The following is a 22442-nucleotide window of genomic DNA, read 5'->3' on the forward strand; positions in this document are numbered from 1 at the left end:
AGAGCGGAAACGAGTCTGTTGTTGAGAGGAAGAAGGTGTGATCCTAGTTTCAGGATAATTTTGGTTTTGGATGTCTTTCTGTAAAAGGAGTTTCAAAACCCCTTTGTAAGAACACAGAGAGGTAAAGGCCATTAGAGGTGAAGTGAGAAACTATTTGATCCTCACAGTCCTGACATGTTCCCTGAAATAGTCTCCCAGTCTCCTTCCTGACTCACCAATATAAATAGCTGGGCATTTTCTACAATAGACACAGTAAATAAGGTTGCTGGAAATACAAGATGTCATCTGAGTGATCTGGAATTGTTCAGAGGAGCCTTGAATGTACGTGGTATTGGATATGTATTTACAGGTAATGCAGTTCTGTTGCTGGGGAATGTGCCTGGTGTGGATGATTGCTGTGGGCAGTAAACGCAGCAGTGAACAAGAAGTTTATGCAGATTAGGTGGTAAGAAAAAGAAGTACCAGTGGAGGGATCATCCTATGAGATAGGGAAGTTGTCATTAATGGTCCTGGGGATAGAAAGGGTGTTAGGGAGGTAGGGAAGCACCAATGGAATGTGATTGTGAGTCTGGGAGTTCCTAATTGGGTTGATGATCCTAGGGCTATTTTTGGTTCAGGAGAGGGCCCTGTCAGTAATATGGGTGGTATATCCTCTGCTAATAAAAAATGTTGCATTCTGGGGGCTTGGTTATTGACGTCCATGTCATCACTGCAAAGTCATTGGAATATGAGGAACTGTGAAAAAGGGCGAGAGTTTTTAGTATGTGTGGTGTAAAAGAAGTTGTACAGGAGAGAGCTGTATGAATCTGTGGGTAATCTGTAATCTGTGGTAATAGACAGACGTAGAGTGTCGTTGAAGGTTAATGGATAGATCTATGTCCAGAAACTGAAGTGGAGTGAAAGATATGTTAATTGTATACTTGAGGGACAGGTGGAAGTTGGTGAAGTGATACAGGTAATGCTTCAGATGGTCATTAGTGCATGTGGTGGCACCTACACAGTCATCGCCTGTTGGTGTCAGGGACAAAGCCAGTGTAGGAAATGAAAAGGCATTCTTCTACCCATCTGACAAAAATCTTAGCATAGTTGGGTCCCATCCTGGTGCCTATGGCAACTCCACTTATCTACTGATTAAAAAGATTATTGAATGAGAAGGCATTCAGTGTAAGGACCAATTCCCCAAGATGTTGCCAGCAGCCATATCACTCTGCAACTCACCACTGCCAACCCACTGAAGCTAAGCAGGTGTGAGCCTGGTCAGTATCTTGATGGGAGACCTCCTGGGAAAAACTAAGGTTGCTGCTGGAAGATGTGTTAGTGGGGCCAGCAGGGGGTGTTCACCCTGCAGTCCATGTGGGTCCTAATGCCCCAATATAGTGATGGGGACACTATACTGTAAGCAGGCGCCGTCCTTCAGATGAGATATAAAACTGAGGTCCTGACTCTCTGTGGTCATTAAAAATCCCAGGGCATTTCTCGAAAAGAGTAGGGGTGTAATCCTGGCATCCTGGCCAAATTTCCCATTGGCCCTTACCAATCATGGCTTCCTAATAATCTCCATCTATGAATTGGCTTCATTACTCTGCTCTGATAGCTGATGTGTGGTGAGCGTTCTGGCGCACTACGGCTGCTGTCGCATCATCTAGGTACATGATGCACATTGGTGGTGGTGGAGTAAATTACCTGTAAATAGCTTTGAGTGGAGTGTCCAGAAAAGCGCTATATAAGTGTAAGCAATTATTATTAATTATTATTACAAGAGTGGGGGTAAGTGGATCAAGCACTTTGCATCTGTCTACCATGTGCTTGAGGGCTGAGAGTATCATTGTGGAGAATGATGGTGTATAAGGATGTGATGTCTATGGTACAAATGGAACATTCTGGGCCCTGAAACTGGAAACTGTTAAAAAGTTGGGAGAGCATGCTTAATGTCCTTAATATATGAAGGAAGCCCTTCAACCAGAGGTCTCATAAGGCTATCAAGAAAGGCTGAGATGTGAGTTGTGGGACAGATGCATGCTGCGAAGCAGGGATGTCCAGGAGTGTCGGTTTTGTGGATTTTTGGAAGGAGGTAAAATTGAGATACCTGAGCTTAGTAATAGTATTGAACTTCGTAATTACTTTGTAACGACTTGAAGCTATAGCATTTGTGTACTTCATGGCAAATTCTAAAGCATGGCTTGCGTTATGTTACAGTTTTGGCATGTACAACCATCTCTGAAACTTCCACACTTGCCATTATTGATGATCAAACTAATGGTGGCAGCATTTGAAACAAAACACAAAAACGTGTTCATGCTGATGAACACCTTCGAGTCTGCCTTCTGTGCATCAAAATAATTTAGTATTATCTGAGCTCATCTCATTTGAATATAATAGTACTACAACATGTTTGTCAAGCATTTAAGATAGTGAACCACATTAAATTGACAAAATTAAAACTATTGGTTTCCATTTGCTTATTGTACAGTTTATTTTAAATATCATAACCAAAATTGTATTAGAACACGTTAGTCAAACCATAATTCTGGATCCCTATAAAAACAATTATTTTAGTGATTAAAATAGTGTTATTTCATTGACTGGTGTGTGACATATTAACGAACCATTTAAAACACCTTTTAAATCCTTAATAGAAAATATCTAGATAACTACAAAAAAGGGCTGAACTACTTGCCATGATTTGTATAGTTTAAATCATTGTGGCATTTATTAGTATTTTCTAATTATGCAGAGTGCACTAGTAAGTTCGTTGTGCCTTAAATCTTTCAAAGGATCACATTTAATAGCTTTTTTACCTTCTAACATTTAGCAAAATAAAGCATACTTCTTTAAAACCCACAAACTTGTTAATTGTCATGATAGTATAAAATATAAGATGGAAGAAGATAGCTAGCAGATAAAATTAAAATAAATTTATTTTATTTTACATAAGAGCAAAATTAAAGTTTTTGCGTTATGCTGCTGTTTTATTATTCTTAGTAAATCCATTAATAAAATAGATACATGATTATGCATCTGTTCTTCTTTTAAAAGTCCATTTGTTATGCTTAAGAGAATTGGAGCCATACACGTTAACTGGGTATTTTTTACAGTTTTCTGAGAAAAACATACAGTTCTGTATCCCCTTCAGTTCCCTTCTGTTTTACAACCTTTATCTGTTTAGAGGTCTAAAAACCCATTATCGTAAAACCTCCAACTGTTGTTACAATGCCAAGTCAATAATGTAGTGCACTTTGTAATGTATTCTGGTTATATCAGCAGAATTGTATAAAGAAGACTAAATTGTTTAATTTTCCAGGTCACAACATGGGACTGGACAAGGGCTGAGAAAAGTTTCACTGTGTATGAAATTATGTGCAAGATTCTGAAGGTATGAACAGTTTTTAATATTATGGTTTAATACAATATTCTTTGTTTTTTTTTCAAATATGTTCGATTAATTGTTTGTGCCTTTCAGTTATTCTACAATCATAATTTGAATAAAGGTGTAATAAAAATAAAATATTTACTGAAAAGGATTAGCTAGATGGCTTTGGGGGCATTCTTTTTCTCTCTTGCAACTTGGAGTGAATTTCCCTAACTGTAAACAAACTGTAGCCAATTTTCATGTCCTGCATTTTCCAATACTGTATTTAAGGTGATAAAAGTGTTTGCATTTAGATTTTACTGCACTGGAGTGAAATGTTTTAAAAATGATTATCATTCTAAGGATATGAAAAGTGCAAGAAGAATAGTTTCAAAAAGCTTTTTTTAGCTTTTTAAAAGTTCATTCTTTTAAATAGCTAAAAACCCATTTAAGAAAATTATATGTCATATATTTGTGTGTTAATTATTTTGTTCATTTGTAAGACACACCACCTCCCACCTTTTAATGAGGTGGTTATTGAGGTCTATCTTACCATATGTACATTATATACCAAGGCCCAGTTCCCTGTATTGGAAATTAAACCACTTTAAACATGTATGTCTACAGTGTAAGATTGGTAGCTCTAGTCTGTAAGAGCTGAAGCTATCAAGTTTTCCAAACAATTTTTCAATTTGCAAGTAATTAAGGGCTAAAAATAAGTGACATGACTCCTTCTCAGAACAATTAGTTGAATTAAGTCATTGAAGATCAACGATACTATGAAAACCAGAAGACCATCAAAGCCTTGAGGACTAGATTTACTCTTCCTCTTCTGTAAGGCTGTCGGTAGGAGTAACAGACTGTATAGTTCAGTAGTAGGGAAAACAATTAATTCTATAACGCTACTAAACTGAACAGTGAGCCAATGTAGTTTATGCCTACGAATCAGTGTACTTTGGTCAGTGTGAGGAGTAATCATTTGTTATCATGATTTTCATTATAGGTTTTCTTTAATGAGAGTGACCGCAATGAATCCACTCAGCTTCTAATCATTAGCTCACAGATGATTTTTCCAGATTTCAGATAAACAATATTGTGTGTTTATCCTTGTAACCCAATTTAACATTGTTTATGCTCTCTATTCATTCAATCTATAGCTGTCTTTTCTTCCTCAGACACATTTGTTTGGTTTGTTTCACATTTGTGTTCTTTGCAGTATTGTATACACATTCAGGCAGTAACCTGTGCTTAGAGCTCCACAGGGAAAAGTCAGCCTCCTAATGCTAAACATTCTGATGTGTACTATAACGTTTTTACAAATAGGAGGAGCAAGGCAGGGCTATTTCCATAAAAACAGCAATGGCATACCTGCTGTAGATGTACATGGAAGGCGATGTATTATTATTTTTTTGTATTCTTTATTATAAAAATGGTGACATTCTAGACACTTCCGTTCTGGAAGTGTGATTGAACTGGGCATGCAATTTACGCACAAGTTCGTGTGTCTCAGATGGTATAACTGCAAGTTCTCTCAGGACAGTGACCTTCTGGACCAGCGAAAGAACTGCTTCAGTCTTCAGACTGAAAGCGGAGAGGACATGTTCTTCAGTGTGGAACTGGAGTGTGAATTGACACTTTGGGAGAAAGCTTTCCAGACTGCAACCTTCCTGGAGGTTGAAAGAATTCAGGTATGAATTGTGATACAAGGATTTGCATACAGCGTGTCGAGCAGATACTCCTGGGTCCATAATATTTCCTGGCTCTCCCCAATCATTCTGGTGAGGGTGTGTCATATATATTCATGTATATATATTTAAGAGACAAAGTGTGTTATTTTCAAAAGGAGAATCATTTTCAATGGAAATGTCAAAGAATGTTGATTTTAATTCCATCAACAAATGTGTTAAAAAATCCAAAATTATTTATTTATTTTTGCACATATAACATGCTTTATAGGTTTTTGTGTATTTCTTGGAGAGTGGAAATAAGTACATACAGTATTAAATTATTCAACTCAATAGTTCAACAAAATAATGGTATCAAGTAAGAATTACCCTGTAGAGTACAACAGGTCAACCAGCAACAAATGGCAGATCATGTTTCCAGGATTTAACCCTTCATTAAAACTAAATATAACAGTATAACCTTTTTTCACTAAAATAATCAGATGAAAAATCTGAAGACATACTGCAAAGGAGTTATCTAGAAAATCCTATAATGTGACACTTATGTGACCCCTATTATTATGAGTATATGTTAATGTTCATCACCATCTTTCTTTATGAAAATAAGACAGAAATCATGTATGTTGATAAACATATCCTAAGTTATGTTTAAGTAAATACAAGCAGAACTCCTCCACAGTTAAGACAGGAAAATATTGTTGCTTTTTTTTATATGTTTCCTCTTGCTTTGTGGGGCTGCACCTGTTACACATAGCATGCTAGTCAGAAGTGTCAGTGAAGCAAAGAGATTGTCTAATCTTTAAAACTCAACAACCGAGGAAGAGGTCAACAAATGCTCTACACATTATGTGCCAGTATGGGTGACTGCTCTGCAGATAATGCTGTAAAACGCTTCAGCAAAAGGAACTTGCCAAGAGGATCTGTGTTACCTTTTTACCCAGATGGTCTCTACTGGCATGTGCAATGTATTTTAAAAGACAATTTTAAAACTTAAAAGATATTAAAGGAATAAGGAAAAACACTTTCAGGAGCATTTACACATGTGTGGTCCACTTTGAAAGGTATGTTAGTATATAGAGTGATTAATCCACTGATAAAGCCTGCTAGTTTTTGACATGGCAAACAGTGTTTTTGTCAGTTATATTATATTGACATTACAGTGATGTGTTTGTCCAATGATGGCTGTTTTCCACAAGAGATACTGGAAAAAATGAAAGATTAGCATCTTTCAAAAAATAAAAGTGTTCCACAAAGAGCACTAAGTTATTGGAATAAAGTGCCGATTAAATTTTTTTTACGAAGACAAAAACACATTTCTTACAGTATGTTTCCTCTAACTGGTACTTTTCATACACAATAGAACAAATTGTACTTTTGCTTAAAAAGGAAGATGTTAAATTAATTTCTTGTCCTAAGAAAATTTTCTGTATGAAACAACATTTTATTAATTTAACTGTGAAAGGTTACGTTTTTTTTTTGTTTTAAAGGACAACATACATTTAAAGAAGAGTATCTTATTTGGTTTTCCCAGTTTAGTTGAGCAAAATGTCTGAAAATCTTTATGAATATACTTCGGAAGACTGAATTTCTCTAAAATGTAAAAAATTCTCTTTCTTAGTGCAAAACCTATGCATGTATAATGGAAAGTCACCTTATGGGACTCACAATAGATTTCAGCATGGGATTTATTTGCTTTGATGCAGCATCAAAGGTAAGTTAATGAAGTAAATCCAATCTTTCTGCAGTTATGAATATTCACATGTTTCAAACTAGTGAAGGAAACAATGCTTAAAGTAAATTAATAAGGAAACAGATCATTAACAGCCCTCTAGGAGTTTGGGCCCAGAATCCCAATGACTGGATTGATAAGTATTCTTGGGTAAGCAGACAAAAGATTAAAATTAATTCATTTTTATCCTTTCTATTAATTTTTCAGCACAGTGACCTTTTATGTTGACATTCATTATCTGAATTAAGCAAAGGCAATGTATTATGTGAATTTCAAATGAATAAAAACACATGTTGTCCTCACAATTGAAAGAAGGTTTAACATCATGTTAAAAAGGATCACTAGGAACAATATGATATATTTTAGTTCTATAGTGCACCTTTGTTTATTCTGTTGAGAAATGTAATTGTCTAACACTAAACTTTAGACATTTGGGGCCCTAAATTCAAAATATTAATTTCCTCTCTTTGCTTCTGATGGGGATTTAAGCTCTTAAAATGGGAGAGTTTAATACTTGTGTATAATTTGATCCCAGTTCCCAGTCAACTAGGTTTAATAAGGAACAGGTAATAGGTTTATTCCATGCTGAAAAGAGAAAAAAGAAAACACAACGTTTCGGTTGTTGAGCCTTCTTCAGGTGTGAGGTGTGAACCTGAAGAAGGCTCCACAGCCGAAACGTTGTGTTTTCTTTCTTCTGTTTTCAGCATGGAATAAACCTATTACTTGTTCCTTTGCAGCCTACTCATGCTGACTCAGCTACCCACCTGAACTACTAGGTTTAATAACTTTCTAAATGGATTAAAGATTACACAAATCTTTGTCTTAAAATATTTGACAAAATCATGTAAATAAAGTCAAATATTAGAGAAAACAAGATGGGAATATATACCGGTAGTTTGAAAGCATACCCCTATAAATATTATTTGTACTGTTCTGGAATATAATGCTATTAGTATACTGACAGAAATTAATTTGATATTTGTGCTGTTCAGGCAGTCCTTTGGCGCTACAAGTTTTCCCAGTTGAAGGGGTCATCTGATGATGGAAAGAGCAAAATAAAATTTTTGTTCCAAAATCAAGACACTAAACTCATTGAAGCCAAGGTAACAACTTTTCTGCTGATGAAATGGTTTGACTACGAATCATTCTTTTATTTAACCCAATACCTTTCTGGAGAATTATATTTTCAGACATATGTCCTTATATATGTATTAAATGTAATTTTAGTTAGAGAAATTGCTATGTTATTTACTAGGTAAATGAATAAAGCACTTTCAAAAAGATTATTTTTTACGACATACTTGATCAATTCTAAACAAGATGATAAATGCTTTTTTCTCTGATATACAGCCATCTAGAATGTGCGAGGCGTCCATAGGCATGCTGCGGTAGGCACAATGGTGTACAGAGACGATGTGCAGCACCCCATTTTTATTTTTACCTGGTTATCGAATGCAGAACTGCACTACTGTGTAACACAGGCAGGTAATACAGTGAAAATCTCCCAACCACCATGTTACTGCTAAATGGTGTACTGTCAGTCAAGGCAAGTGTGCTTGTAAAAATAACTTGAGTCATTGTGAACATGTTAAAATACAACTAAAAAAAGCCACAATATTCACATTAAAATCACTTAATTAAGACACTGAATGGTATCGAGAATGTCGGCTTTTCTGGATCACATCAGAGAATGTTGTGTGTAGTGAAATTAAATAATAAAAATGAATAGGTACTATGGTGAATCAAAATGAAATGCTTATTAACCTAATAGTTATTTTATACGCTGATCATATTCAGTGCTAGCTACAAACAATGACAATTCCAAATTAGATGTATAACAGTGTATCAGTGATCATAAAATTACCTGTTTAAAGACATATATACGGTATAAAATAATGAATAATTATTGTATTAATAGGAATTAGAAAAGTAGTAATTTTTATATTATCTTTATTTCAGTGGCAATAAGCCACATCTGTGAAGACAATAATAAATAAAATTGTGATTTAACTGTTTATCGCCTAATATCGCAAGAAGACACGTGTGTTGTACTAGTAATGTAATTGTGTGTACAGTATGTGTAAACAGGTACAGTTTAAACAATTTCCTAATGAAAAATAAGATGCTTTTCTACTGATTTAGGCTACATTTCACTACATTTGTGTCTGTGCAAAACAGTATTTCTATTTTTTTAGCTTCCAAAATAGATCATAAAACATAACAAACATGACAAAATCTTTTTACTTGCTGGAAAAACTACACTTCCCATATAACCCGGGTTCTGCTTCATTGTGTCTTGCAGGTCCCTTCCAACCTTGATGGTTTATAATTACTTATATAACTTATTTGTGCAAATATATGTTGTATATCATTTTTAATTTGAACCTTGCAAGTGTTTATGAGAAATGCAGTTAAAAAAATTTCCCAAACTAACAACAGCAAGTGTCCCAGTTAAAGAATTCAATGCAAAAAATGTTTACGATTGAGGTGGAATGCTGTTTTGTACATTCTCTAACATTTCTTTTGATAAACCCATGTGTTGCATATTATTTTTGATTTTTACATATAAATACAGTACCACAGGCATTCTTGACAACTGCATAAAGTATCTTATCAAAATTGACAGTAAATGGTTTTATTTTCAGCCACCACTACACATGGCTGAACAGTACATGCAGTGAATATATTATATTTATACACATAATTTAATATCATCGATAATGTTCATAAACCTAATTATATTTTTATGTTTATTTTTAGCTACCAAAATGTCTCTTTAGTTACATAATTACAAATTAAGTAGATATTAAAAAAGTACTGTGGGCTTCCTGTACATAAGTGTTACAATCCTCTACTTCGAAGTACCGCACATACTGTAGTGATCTAATGTCTAGTTTTATTCATGGCATGTAATCACCTTTTCAAAAAAATGTACAGACATGTTACATTATAAAAAGTAGCTATGCTGTGTATTGTATGTCCTATATAACATATAATATGACATACAACATGTTACATTTTCAACAAATATAATTATTTGACTAATAAAAACAGATAAAATGAAGCTACTGTTTCAGTAATATCTAATAAAACTTACAGCTACAACTACAATATGCCACCTATCAAATTGTTTGGAGCAGTGAAAGGCTGAAAGGGGTCTGCCAGACAGGACTGCAGTATACCTCAGCATGCACTCTGCTGGCACGAATGTTGACGCGCATTCTAAATGGCTGCATCTCTACATATTATCATCTATGAATAAAAAGCTCATGGAAATGTATTTTTTGCTTCAAGGTCTATTTAATTGCATACGGAATATCATATTTTAAAATATATTAGGAAGCAATTGTGTTTCTGCTATTACACATTTTTCACATTACAGTATATTGTTCACTTGGGTCTGGAACATGTCAATTGAAATATTTTCAAACATGCAAAAGAAGTATTTAATTCTCAGTTGTGAAACAAAGACATGGGTTATAATTTGAAACTAAATGAGAGTTCATTCAGGACAAAGCACACAAAAGTTGACACTTTGGGTTTCTGGTGTTTGGAATAGGCTTCTCAGCTAAGTCGTTGAAACTCAGAATCTAGCATCTTTTAAGAAACAATTGGATACATATTAAGTTTGATTTAGTTACTTAATTACCAAAAACATATGCCCAAATGACTCTTCTTATTTGCCAATATGACAGTATCTTCTTATATTATTTTCCTGATTCTTTATAATACTACATGCTCTTTTCTATTCTTCAAATTGTTCTTCTTTATCATGAAGCCACAATAATATTATGGATTTACTACAGCCAGCTATAGCCTGGGTTCAGCAGAATCACCTCCTGCTTCGATTGATGTGTGTTGATACTGTATATTTCCAGTCTTCCCAAATGAACTGAAGCAAGCCCAGAAAGCCAAACGGTTCAGGAGATTTTGGATGAATTGTCAGCTTTTGAACTGCATGGGCAGGGTGTGGGGGGCAGTTTGAGTGCATGCTTTTTCTCATTCCCAGACACGAGAGTACAGTACTGTATATACTTGTAGTTTTGTGTATTTAAATGTCAGAAAACCATTTTTCCTTTGCAAGCCAACACAATGTGGCTGATAATTGACAACAGACAATAATAAACTGCACTTTAAATGATTTTGTTTTTAAATTATGGCAGACTTGAGTTGTCTACAGCTGTAACAGCCATATTAGCTGTCTACTGTATCTGTGTCACACTGAATGTAAATCACTGTCTGCTTTTCTCATTGTTTCTCTTTTCCTTTGAAGGAGCTGGAATTTTCAAATCTCTTTGCAGTTCTTCACTGTATACATTCTTTCTTTGCTGCCAAAGTTGCTTGCCTGGACCCTCTCTATGTGGGAAGTCAGGGTGCTGCTGCTGCTGCTGTTGCTTCAGCACCTGCTCCTGCTACTTGTGCTGCTGGAACAGGAAAGATTAAATATTCCACCTGACAGGTCCTGCATTCCCCCACCCCCACCCCCTCCATCTCTTTTTTTGATGATACAGTCCATAATAATTCAACATATCGTAGGCTAGAAGGAATCAGGATCATTGTGGCCAATTCAGAAGTGTTGCTCAAATAATGACGAACAGGTCAACATTTTGGTATGTTTACTCCATGCAAGAAGATGAGACTGCAGTGCAACCTGAAAACCGACTGCGGATATATCTACATTTAACTTTTTTTTATCTCTGTCATTTTTAAACCGACTGTAAGCAACAAGAAGCAGTTCCACAATCAGCTCCTATTAAAAATTATTAAACCTTTTCCATATTTACTGACAGACAACAACAGCAAACCATCGTGTTTCTATTGAAACCATAGTGATCCTTCAGAATGTTTAGTCACAACCTGAAACCTCTTGGGATTTGGAAGCATGTCTGATGTGTAGACACTTGAGGTACAAAGGCAGGAAAAGTAAGTTCTCTGTTGTACTGTTGTATATTTTGTTTATACAGCATTAAGAAACGAAAATAATGTACATTTTAATTAAATAGTGGTTTTGACATTTGTACAGCCTAGAGTGCTTTAGATTTCACTTTTGTAAATATCCCAGAGGCATGGAAATGTGCAATAGGGTCTATTTTGCTGATGACTAAATATAACTTATTTATGCTTCTTGCTTGTTTTTCATGCTTTATTTAAAATGATGCAACCTGACAAATCTTGAGACAGTTTTAAAGATAATCATACGTAATCGTAATCAGAAGCAATATTGTGGGATTAAAGATTATTTTCATCACTAATGTTTAATTGCAAAGTGTCATACTTTTTTTAATAAAGCCACTGTTTAATTTCATTCTTGTCCATGTGCCACCACACAAACACAAAAGTTTTTATTTCTGTGATTGACTGAATACTGATGCCTGGCAATCACATTTTTTATTAGTGGTTAATTTATCTCTCTGTTATACATCAACATCAATTAAATTCTTAAAATGTCAAAAAGTCATTTTATAGTTTGTTTTTATGTGTGAACTTGCTAGGCAGTTGGCTATATTTAGAAATATACTGTATATATTGTGAAATCTCAGGCTTTCCTTCACATTGTTATAATGGACTGTGAATACAGTATATCTCATGTTCTTCATGCTTGTAAAGACCAAAAGCTCCACTTAAGTCATACCATGTAATCGTAATGTTTAACTAAATTTCAGTAGTTAAATTCATGTATTCACTCTCAGGCCTTATTTTGTACATTGTTATATATTATACATACACTCTATAGTTGTCTTCATCTTTGTAAATATAAAATAAAAACATAAGACTTATTTTAGGTTGTATTACCCATTCACTGAGTGTGGACCAAGTTACCAAATTATTTTTTGATGATTGTATACAATATAACACTATAACACTATTGAAGTACATTTTATACAACAGCTTTGTAAAGAGAACATGAAGTGTAGAATTTCCAAAAGGTATGCTATTACTGGATTGAAAATAAGCATGTTCACTAATTAAAGACAAAAACTGAAGTCTAAAACAATGTGTATGTAGCATTATGGACCAGATTAGTTCTGAAATTTTGCTACTTTAAAAAAAAAAGTTTTCCATTTTAGGATTATACAGCTTTGTTTCTTTTTGACATTTCCCTCTTACTAGCTTGGAGATGTTTATGTTTTACTTGATTTCGATATAGTTTATCTACCATAACTGATCACTCTCAATAGATATCAAGAAAAGGATGGAATCAAGATTGCACTTTAAACATTGCACCTGAGAGAGAAACCTCATAATTTCACTTCAATCAAAGGACATATATATTTGTTATTTCAGGGGAAACAAAAACATGAAATTAACTTTTCTTTTACATTAATCTGGGGTTTCTAGCAGTTGCATACACTTTGCCTTAGAGATTTAATCTTGGAAGTGATATGGAGAGAGGTGATAGGGGATAGCTCAGTGGGCACAGGGCACAAGGTAGGACTTCACCTTGGATGGGGCCACAGTCCATCACATGGCACACAAACAAATGTGAGGGGAAAATTAAAGATCTGGCCAGCATGTATTTTGGTTGTAAGAAAATAGAGCAGTTAGATTTAATTTTAATAGCACTCTAAGCACCTTGTGCCCAGATCTCTTTAGAAGTATATTAAAAGGGGTTGTAGGACCTACCAGTCTTGAGATGTTAATCTGAGGTCCTTGAATACTTGCTCATAAAAGATCCCATGATTCAGGTCATAAGACTAGAGGTGTCAATCCTTGCATCTTGAATTATGCTTCGTATTTCCACAATTTGATTTACCTACATTTCTCCTTTAATTCACTTGGTTAAGTAATTTCTCACTTTTCCCACCCAATCTGCTGTTTATTGGGACTACTGGTGCATAACAGCTGCTGTGCTTCAACAAAGTTAGTTCTGTACTTCAGTGATGGATGGTATCTGTCCTCTCCAATATGTATTTCACTTTGAGATTCTTTGGGATTAAAATGGCTATATAAATGCAAGGGAGTATTGTTATTTTATTAAACCAATACAATAAACACTAAACACTATGTGGAGTCTTTAAATGTAGAACTTTTCTAACATTTCATTCAGATATCTAAACTGAAAATTTGAGGGTTTTTTTGCCAGATAAGAAAATTGTTGATCTTTTTAATAAGATATTTTATAAATATATACATATATTAATTGAAGATGCATTTGTTTTTCAATAGAACATGGAGATTTGGTCTGAAGATCACATTTCTCTTTTGAGTAATTTTAGTTTAATCAATTAGAATGGCAGCTCTGTAAACATGCACTTAGAGGAAATACATTTCAGAATTGTTTTGCAACATGATCCAATATGCACAAACAATTGCACTAGCAGACAGTTTGTACTGGAGTTTGAAAGTTAAATTCACCTTTCAAACCATCACTAAAATATACAAATTTCATCAGACATTTAGTACGAAATAACACCAGCAACTCTCCTGCATTTTGGGTCTGATAAGAATATTCTAATTTAAACTTTTTAGTAATTGATGCATATTTAATATTACATATTGAATATTCCTGTTTCTACCATGTTCATACTACCTTGCATAAATTGTAGTAAAATATGTCACAAGTGGAGAGTTGATATATGTTGCAACCTATGAAACATTAAATGTTCCAAATTTATGATATTGTCGGAATTGCAGTTTTATACATGTTCTAAAGTTCTAAAGTACTGAAGTATTACTATAAAAGTATAAAATGGAACAAAGCATAATTTATGAAATTGTACACAAACTTTAAAAGAAGACATAGTGGCATGGTGGTTGGTCCGGCTGCTTTGCAGTATTTGGGTACTGTGGTCAATTTTTGCTTTGCCTCCCATATAATAATAATAATAATAATAATAATAATAATAATAATAATAATAATAATAATAATCATAATAATAAACTTTATTATATAGCGCCTTTAAATGTGGCTTCTCAAAGCACTTAAGAGGATGACAATAACAATAAATAAGAAGACTACAACAATAAATAAGAAGAATACACAAGATAGGACACAATTACAATTACAGCAATACAACAATAATAATAGAGGAGACCGTGGAAGGTCGTACTAAGAAGAGCAGAGGGGTGAAGAATGGAACCAGTTAAGTAAAGGCTTTTCTGAAGAAGGTTTTGAGTCTGGATTTGAAGGAGTTTAGAGAAGGTGACTCTCTAATATCCTTGGGCAAAGAGTTCCAGAGCTTGGGGGCATAGCAGGAGAAGGCCCTGTCGCCCATACAATGTAGACGGGCAGAACTAGAACTCGTATGTTCTCCCCACATGTCCTCATTCATTTTCTCTTAGTGTTGCCCAAGACATGCTGCTTGGTTAATTGATGACTCTGTCTCTTTGTCCCTATGTGCTTGTTGGACTTTGTACATTGTGTTGGACTGACATCCTTGTGCCCTATGTTTGCAGAAAGGGTTTCCAAGTCCTTACTAAGTTTAAGTGAGTTTCAGATGATTGTGTGGATACATATAATTAAAATAACATCAGAATTACTCCTTGAAGAAAAATTTCATTTTTCAGTGCCCCCCGTTCCCAAATTCTCATTTCAATCAGATGCTCACTTTACTGTATTTACTGCCCAAAAAGTTAATTAAGAAACAACTTTAGAAATATGGTACTTAATGGACAGTATTGACTGATCACACATTGTAAACATACTGCTATTGTTTTCGAGTATATGTTTTCATGGAGTCTTAGTTACTGTACATCAGGCTTTGAAAAAGAACACAAGGTCCAGGCAAAAATATAAAATGGTCCTAATTCAATTCAATTCAATTCAACTTTTTTTGTCGTTATACTTATAAGGGGGCATAGTATAGTGAAAAGTGTTTCTCATTAGTCACTCGGGTGCAGTATATAAATAGAACAGAAGACAAGACAATAGACAGTAACACAATAACAATAACTGTGTAATAACATAACAATGTAATCAAAAACTGTGCAAACTTACTGTGCAGAGAAAAATATACAACAGGACAAAAACAGTGCAAAAGTAATTCGGGGAACAGTGCAAAAATAATACTAATACTAGTAAAAATTAAACTAGTCCAGTTTTAAGTATGATTTCGGCTTACATTCAGTTGTTGTACAGTATATGTAGTGGTGTAGGAGTACAGTCGTTGTGAGTACAGGAAGAAGTGAGGAGAGATCATAGTATGATGGGAGGGAGTGGGGGCGTCACCGGCTTAACGGCTCTGGGGAAGAAGCTATTTATAGTTGTGTGTGACTGGAACGACCGGAACCTTCTGCCAGATGGTAGGGGGACAAACAAGTTATGACTGGGGTGAGTGGGGTCAGACATCATTTTAGTAGCTTTTTTCAAACTTCTGGTGTTGTAGATTTCCTGGATAGATGGTAAGGCATTGCCAATGATGTGTTGGGTAGTTCTGACCACCCGCTGCAGGGCCTTGCAGTCGGATGTGGTGCAGTTGCTGTACCAGACTATGATGCAGCTGGTCAGTATGATCTCCACCGTACATCTGTAGAAGTTGGTGAGGGATCTGTGGATGCAGACGTATTTTCTTCAATCTTCTCAGGAAGTACAGCTGCTGTTGTGCCTTCTTGATGAGACTGGAGGTGCTTAGTGCCCATGTGAGGTCCTTAGAGATGTGAAGGACATCTTCACATGTTCTTCACATGCGTTTTCACATGTGAATTGTGAAAACAATTTTAATGTTTAAAAATTTTAGATGGAACAACTTTTTGCTTGGTTATCTTTACCTATGTATGGAGAATAAATTAATATATATTTAGAATATATGTGTTAGATGAAAGGTATGCAGGTTAATTGAAATCATTATTGAGCACAATTATATTCATATGGAATAGTAGTTTTTGTCTTAATTAGGATTTATTCAAATTATTACAGTTCTGGTCTCCTTTAGCTTGTAATTGACTTCTAGGAATAAGGCTTCTCTTAACAAAACTAGTACAGAACAAAAGAAATTCTGGGAGAAAGAAAAGTTAATTAGAATGCTCAAAGACAAATTGCACTACCTTCCGAGTAATCAGATTATAATCAGTACCTCCTTTATTCTATTTCAAAGCATTGTATTGTTTTTCAAGAAGATATGAATCTATGAAAGAAGGATTATTAATGAGCAATTAAATATGCCTTCACTTTAATTTAGATTTTATTTTCTCTACAAATTTGCTAACATAAATCTGTACTAGTTATTTAAAGTTTTAGAGCAATGAATAAGATTTTCATAATCTGAAACTACCAATCAGAAATCTTTTACCAGATGATTTCTTTGTTATTATGCCACTAAAATCAGACGTTTCAATGTATTTTTCTGTCAATTTGAACTTTTACCAATCCATTCCCTAAAGACAGTTGCATTTAGATAGCACTAAGGTGCAAATATTCATAACTGTTAAACGACAATGTGTAATACAAAAAAAGATATATCGTACAATTAAACTGTTTTTCTTCCATGTAATAGTTTATATTCTTGAAACAGGATTTAATTATAGTCACCTACTGTACACACATATTTTACAATATTTTGCAAATTAGTCTTCAACTGCCTGAGTAGTAGGACAGGATTTCTAAAGTGACACAAGAAGAAATACAAGAAATTCTCTGGATGTATTCCCTGCAATGATCCAGTTTTGGTCATCATTTATGCATTAAGTGGCCCTGCAAAACTGCAATCCTCATTACAATACAGCACAGAAAGTGTCTTTGCAGATCACTGAGTGTTTTGAAAGCCACTGGAAAAAATGACACCATTCTCTTAGACTGTGTTTATGGTGGTATCACAACAACAGACCTAAGCATTCAGTTTACAGTTTACAGTATGCTGTTTTAGGTAGCCTGTATGTGTAATTAATGAGCAAACGTCAACTCCCAGTTGCAAAGAAAACTCGGATGACAGAAGAGACCAAGTTATCTGTGATTTCCACAAATGTCCCATCTCAGTTGTTCAAAGATTTTTGTAAACCATGCAGCAACATCTACAAGCCAACATGGAAGATCCTTCTCAAGAGGAGAATAACTCTCGCATTATGTGTAGTTTTGAAGTACTGTAAACTATTGAGCTTTGCTTACTTTGATTTGGACTTTTTCATACATCACAGCTTTGCATAGGTTAGGCAGCATATTTAACATATTTGTAGCTGTTTTGAGCTTGGTGTTAATTGTGCAGCTTGTAACGTTGACTGGCAAAACCCAATGAGTACTTGCTTTTATGCATTTAAAAAGATCTTTTTAAAAGACAAAATAATGTAATACCTCATTTTAAAGCTCTCTGCTTTGTTTAACTGATTAACAAAGAGTTTTTATTTCTGTATTCTTTTTCTGAAGACCTTGAAAAATATAAAAATGTGTTTTTTCAATTTCATTTTCATATCAGATTCATCACAGTTTCATGATATTAGCAAACATTAATCAATTGTAGCTCTTTGTAGGATACTGACAAAGTCTCAGAAAACAAATGGTTCTGCACCTTTTGCCTTGAGAATAATAATATTATTATTTATAATTATTAAATAAGAACAATAAACCGTAGGATTTATTATTTTATTAAACAAGATTTGTGGGTACACAGCAAGAACCCACTTTCTCTTCATGATCCTGAGTACTTGAGCGACACATGACTATGAAATATACAAGTTTGTGTTTCTTTTTACTATATCAAATTAGCATGATTATTCTTACTGATTTAATCATTTTTTGTATTAGATATCCATTTTACCTAATTAAAACACAATCACCACTAGTGAAACAGTTTGAAAGCCGACTTAACCTAAAGGATATGCTGTCCTCCAATTTAACAAAGTGAACATTATAGTAAAATAGTTTACTGAGAAGGTCATAGAGAGTTGAATACTTAGGCTTTTTCCCTGTCTGATAGTGGTACACAGTTAATGGAATGACTGCTAAAGCAAAGACCAATAAAGATCTGCACTGTTCAAAATAGAACAGTACTCCTTCTGCCTTTTAAAAACTATTATGTGTTTTTGTATATTTTACTGACAATTGTTACTTTTACTTCAGAGTTGCATTTATTTTGAAGTTGAAGACTGACCTCTACTACTTGATTCAAATAACTGTGTATGATGCTTCTTGATTGTGTACTGACATATTGTCTTTCCATAAACTAGAGAAAAATAGTCATTATGTTTTTCTGTGAAGTAATAATTCATCCTTCTACATTTCAGTTCATGAAAAAGTCCCCATAACTAATTTAAAATGGAGAAATCTGTTTATTTTAATTACTTATTGATAATTATTGATTACATATAAATGGTGTAAGTAATTGGTATAAATGGTGGAGTTTGGTCAGATCTTGAAATTTGTAGACCTTATCCTATGACACTTTGGCATTGTTTTCATGCTGTCATTTCTATTTAATCTCAATTGTTTAGTTCAATCAAGAGTGTCATTAAAATGAGAAGACAGTGAATTGATCAAAATAATGAGAACTGATTGGTGACAGGATACATATACATATTTGAAATCAAACCCTACCAATGCCAATGTGAAAAAAAAACTATTTTTATAACACTTATATTTCTCCAATATTACCAACACTGGTACTGTACATCATGCCTCATCAAAGAAAGCACTAATAGTGTCATCCTACGACATTGTAAGGGCAGGAAATAAAAATGCCAGAAGATGTCAATGTAATAAAAACAAAATGAACACAGAGAAATTAACATGGATTGTTGAAAGAAAAAAGATTGTTCAGCTGGCTCTGGCTTTTTGCCCATTTCTTGGAAAGACTTTTGTCGTTGCATTTTAAACCTTACAATATTCCACCTGCGCTGCAATTACACTGCATAATAAATGTTGAAAAAACCTTGAACAAGGATAAAAATTAAACCAAATAAACTACTGATTGTTTTCAAGTAATGACTTTCTTTGTAATGTTTTCTTTTAAAATAATCAGTTGTTTTGCAGATTTGTTATAATAACCCTTTCTCTTTTGTGTCTCTTAATTAAAAAGAACATTGTTGTCCATCACTACTCTTCTTCAAGGTTAAAATATTAGTGAAAATAAAACTGAAGAAACCATGAGTCAACCCCATATTCCTGAATGCAAATACATTAATTTTCATAAGATTTGGGGGAGATCTGGAAGTGGTGAATGGCCTACACTGATGTCCTGTGCCTGCTATGTGCTTTTTACGCTTCACAGCACGCTGATGATTTTTGATGTTGCTGGATCAAAGATATAGGTCATTAAATTTTAGATGCAATTATCTTCATCTGGGATCTCACTAATCTATCTCAAGCTTTCATTCAGCAGATGCCACTGTCACTTTCCATGGAGTGTTAACATTTAAATGCAATCTAGCAGTCACCATTGAGTTTAAGTGAACCCCAGCCCCCGATCATTTGCAGGTGTGAATGGAAATTTGTAGTAAAGAGGCAAAAATCCATGACTATCAGGTTTGTTTTTCTTTCATTATTTTCATTTTGTAATATACTTTCAAAATCAAGAGAGTTTCTTAACAGTAGCAACAGCCTGTGTGACATATGATATTAATTTAAAACTTGTATTGCCTATAAATTCTGTCATTCTGTAAATAGATTAAAATTAACCTCCATAGTTGGTCTTTTCCCCCCATCTTACGTCATGTGAAAACCAGCATCTCACAGTCGATCGCACCCTCACCTTTTTTTTTTCTTGCTGACCAGATGCAGCAATTCTTGCTTTGCTGGGCAGTTGTGTTTTAGTTTTTTCTATTCTCTTTTCAATTACTGACCAGCCTGGGCTGACACAGCCCCACTGGCCAGTAATCAATTATCCTATTATCACCTCCTCTTTTTCCTGTTCTGTGTTTGTATGTATGGTCATTGTGTTAGGCTTCCCCTGGTTGCTGTTTCGTTGCTGTGAGCTAGCATTGGCGTGGCAGCCTCTGTTCCACCCACTTGTCTATCAACACCAAGCCTCACCATTATCCCATCCCCTAGCTTTGTACCACAGACTGCACACAGCATTGCACTGCGGCACTGTTCCTCTGTGGGGTGAGCTAGAATTGCTGGCATGGCATCTAACCTCTGCTCCACCCACCTGATTCTCTGCACAGGTTTCCACAGGTCGATCAGCAATTTAGGGGCCCTGTATCTAAAGCCTCTGCCTCCAGAGTACACACTCCTTGATTATTGGTTCTTTCAGTTCATCACTCTCTTGGTCCACATTGATTGACTTAGGTTAGTCTCCAGCATATTAATCTTTTTCTTTCAGGGTGTGCGTTTTGCAGCAGTCATTACAGACACAGTTTGGCTGTTTCAAAGATTACTGGTTTTAACACCATTTATTTGAAATATTGAGTGTGTAGTTAGCTTGATGCTTGAAACCTATGTTTTTTTTAACGGTTTAAGAAGTGGTTGCAGTTATAACCAACCAATATGGTCTCCAAATGAATAACTACTAGGTGAAGGTTCAAAGAGAGAAGCAGGGTCTCCTCCTCTTCCTCAATTATTTAATTGTCTTTATTTAAACTTCAAGCTGTCAGGTGTTTGGGATGTCTCTCCCAGCTTTTTATACACAGCAGCTTCTCCTACGCAACCCTGTGTGGCTTACACTGCCCCAAAGGGCACCACACTTCCCAGGATACACTTGCACGACTTCACTACAAAGACTGGCCTCTTAACAAGCTTCTGAAATATCTTTTTGCAATTCATTATTCTTCTTCCACAAAGCAATCACTTGGGCCTTTTTCTTCCCTTCCAGCAGAACCAGTTCTGCCTTCACTCTTTCAGCAGCAGGTCCACCACATCCTAAAACTATTGATTTTATGCCTCCAGCAAAATGGAAAATTCTTTCTACCTCTCTAGTCTCAGAGTGGTCAGTCTCCCCTTCTACTTTGGTCTCTCAACAAAATAACTCAGATTTGTGAGGCATTCACTTACTCTATTGCCAGCCATCCACCTCTAGCAGAAGGCTCCTCCCCACCTTCACTCTCAGCACTGCAGTAACTCAAGCAGCAGTTGCCATTCATCATCACCAGTTTTTTTAAGGTAAAGATCTCATAAATCTTGTGACTCTCCTCCAAGCTATCTACTTCAGAATTTATTAACGACTGCATAGAGAAAAGGTGACAACCTTACTGTTACTTTCAAATCCCACCATCCAAGTATTTTTAAAATTTTTGTATTAGGCTTTTTTATTTACATAGACATGTTGGGCTCTGCCTATCCTCTTATGTGTGAGCAGCTGGATAATTACATGTAGAAGATAACAAAGAAGCAGTATTTTTTAGATCTCATTTGTTTTTTTCTTTAATTTGAAAGATTCAATGAATTTCCAATGATTTCATTGATGTAGACTGACTATCGGCAATTTTTAATCTGTCCTTCACTTCAATTAAGTGCATTGTTCCTGCGTATGTCCTTTGATTTACTGCAAAGTCTAGGTACAAATGTTCTTCATCTGCTCTTTAAGTAAACATGTAATTGAGGATGAGTAAATAGAAAGCTCCAGCAATCTGCTGTTAATCACTCTGTGCTGCTGAGATATAGTGTTTACTTTGGGATTCTTATGCATTAGAGTAAACAACTGCTCCCTCTCACGCTAATATATTTTATGAATACAAGAAAACGTTCTGAGCACAAGCTGCCCTGTCATTTCTTTGGATAATCATATTGTGGACTACTTTCCTCTTGACACCAACCTCATCCAGTGCATATTTAGCATGTGCTCCCTGCCACCTCTTACTTTTTACAGATGCTTGG

General features: G+C 34.9%; 1 protein-coding gene across 4 annotated transcripts in view; it reads left to right on the top strand.

The window, feature by feature from the left end:
- Positions 1-12068, top strand: part of sntg1 (syntrophin, gamma 1) — a 148985-nt gene extending 136917 nt beyond the window's left edge. For all 4 annotated transcript variants that reach the window (XM_069191514.1, XM_006634031.3, XM_015353381.2 and 1 more), the window contains 5 exons: positions 3302-3373; positions 4885-5037; positions 6653-6745; positions 7756-7866; positions 11037-12068. In XM_069191514.1, the coding sequence (XP_069047615.1) occupies positions 3302-3373; positions 4885-5037; positions 6653-6745; positions 7756-7866; positions 11037-11219 (612 nt within the window). In that variant the 3' untranslated portion in view covers positions 11220-12068. The remainder of the gene's footprint in view (positions 1-3301; positions 3374-4884; positions 5038-6652; positions 6746-7755; positions 7867-11036) is intronic.
- The last annotated feature ends 10374 nt before the right edge of the window (positions 12069-22442 follow it).

The sequence above is a fragment of the Lepisosteus oculatus genome, chromosome 6 (assembly GCF_040954835.1).
Source record: "Lepisosteus oculatus isolate fLepOcu1 chromosome 6, fLepOcu1.hap2, whole genome shotgun sequence".
NCBI lineage: Eukaryota > Metazoa > Chordata > Actinopteri > Semionotiformes > Lepisosteidae > Lepisosteus > Lepisosteus oculatus.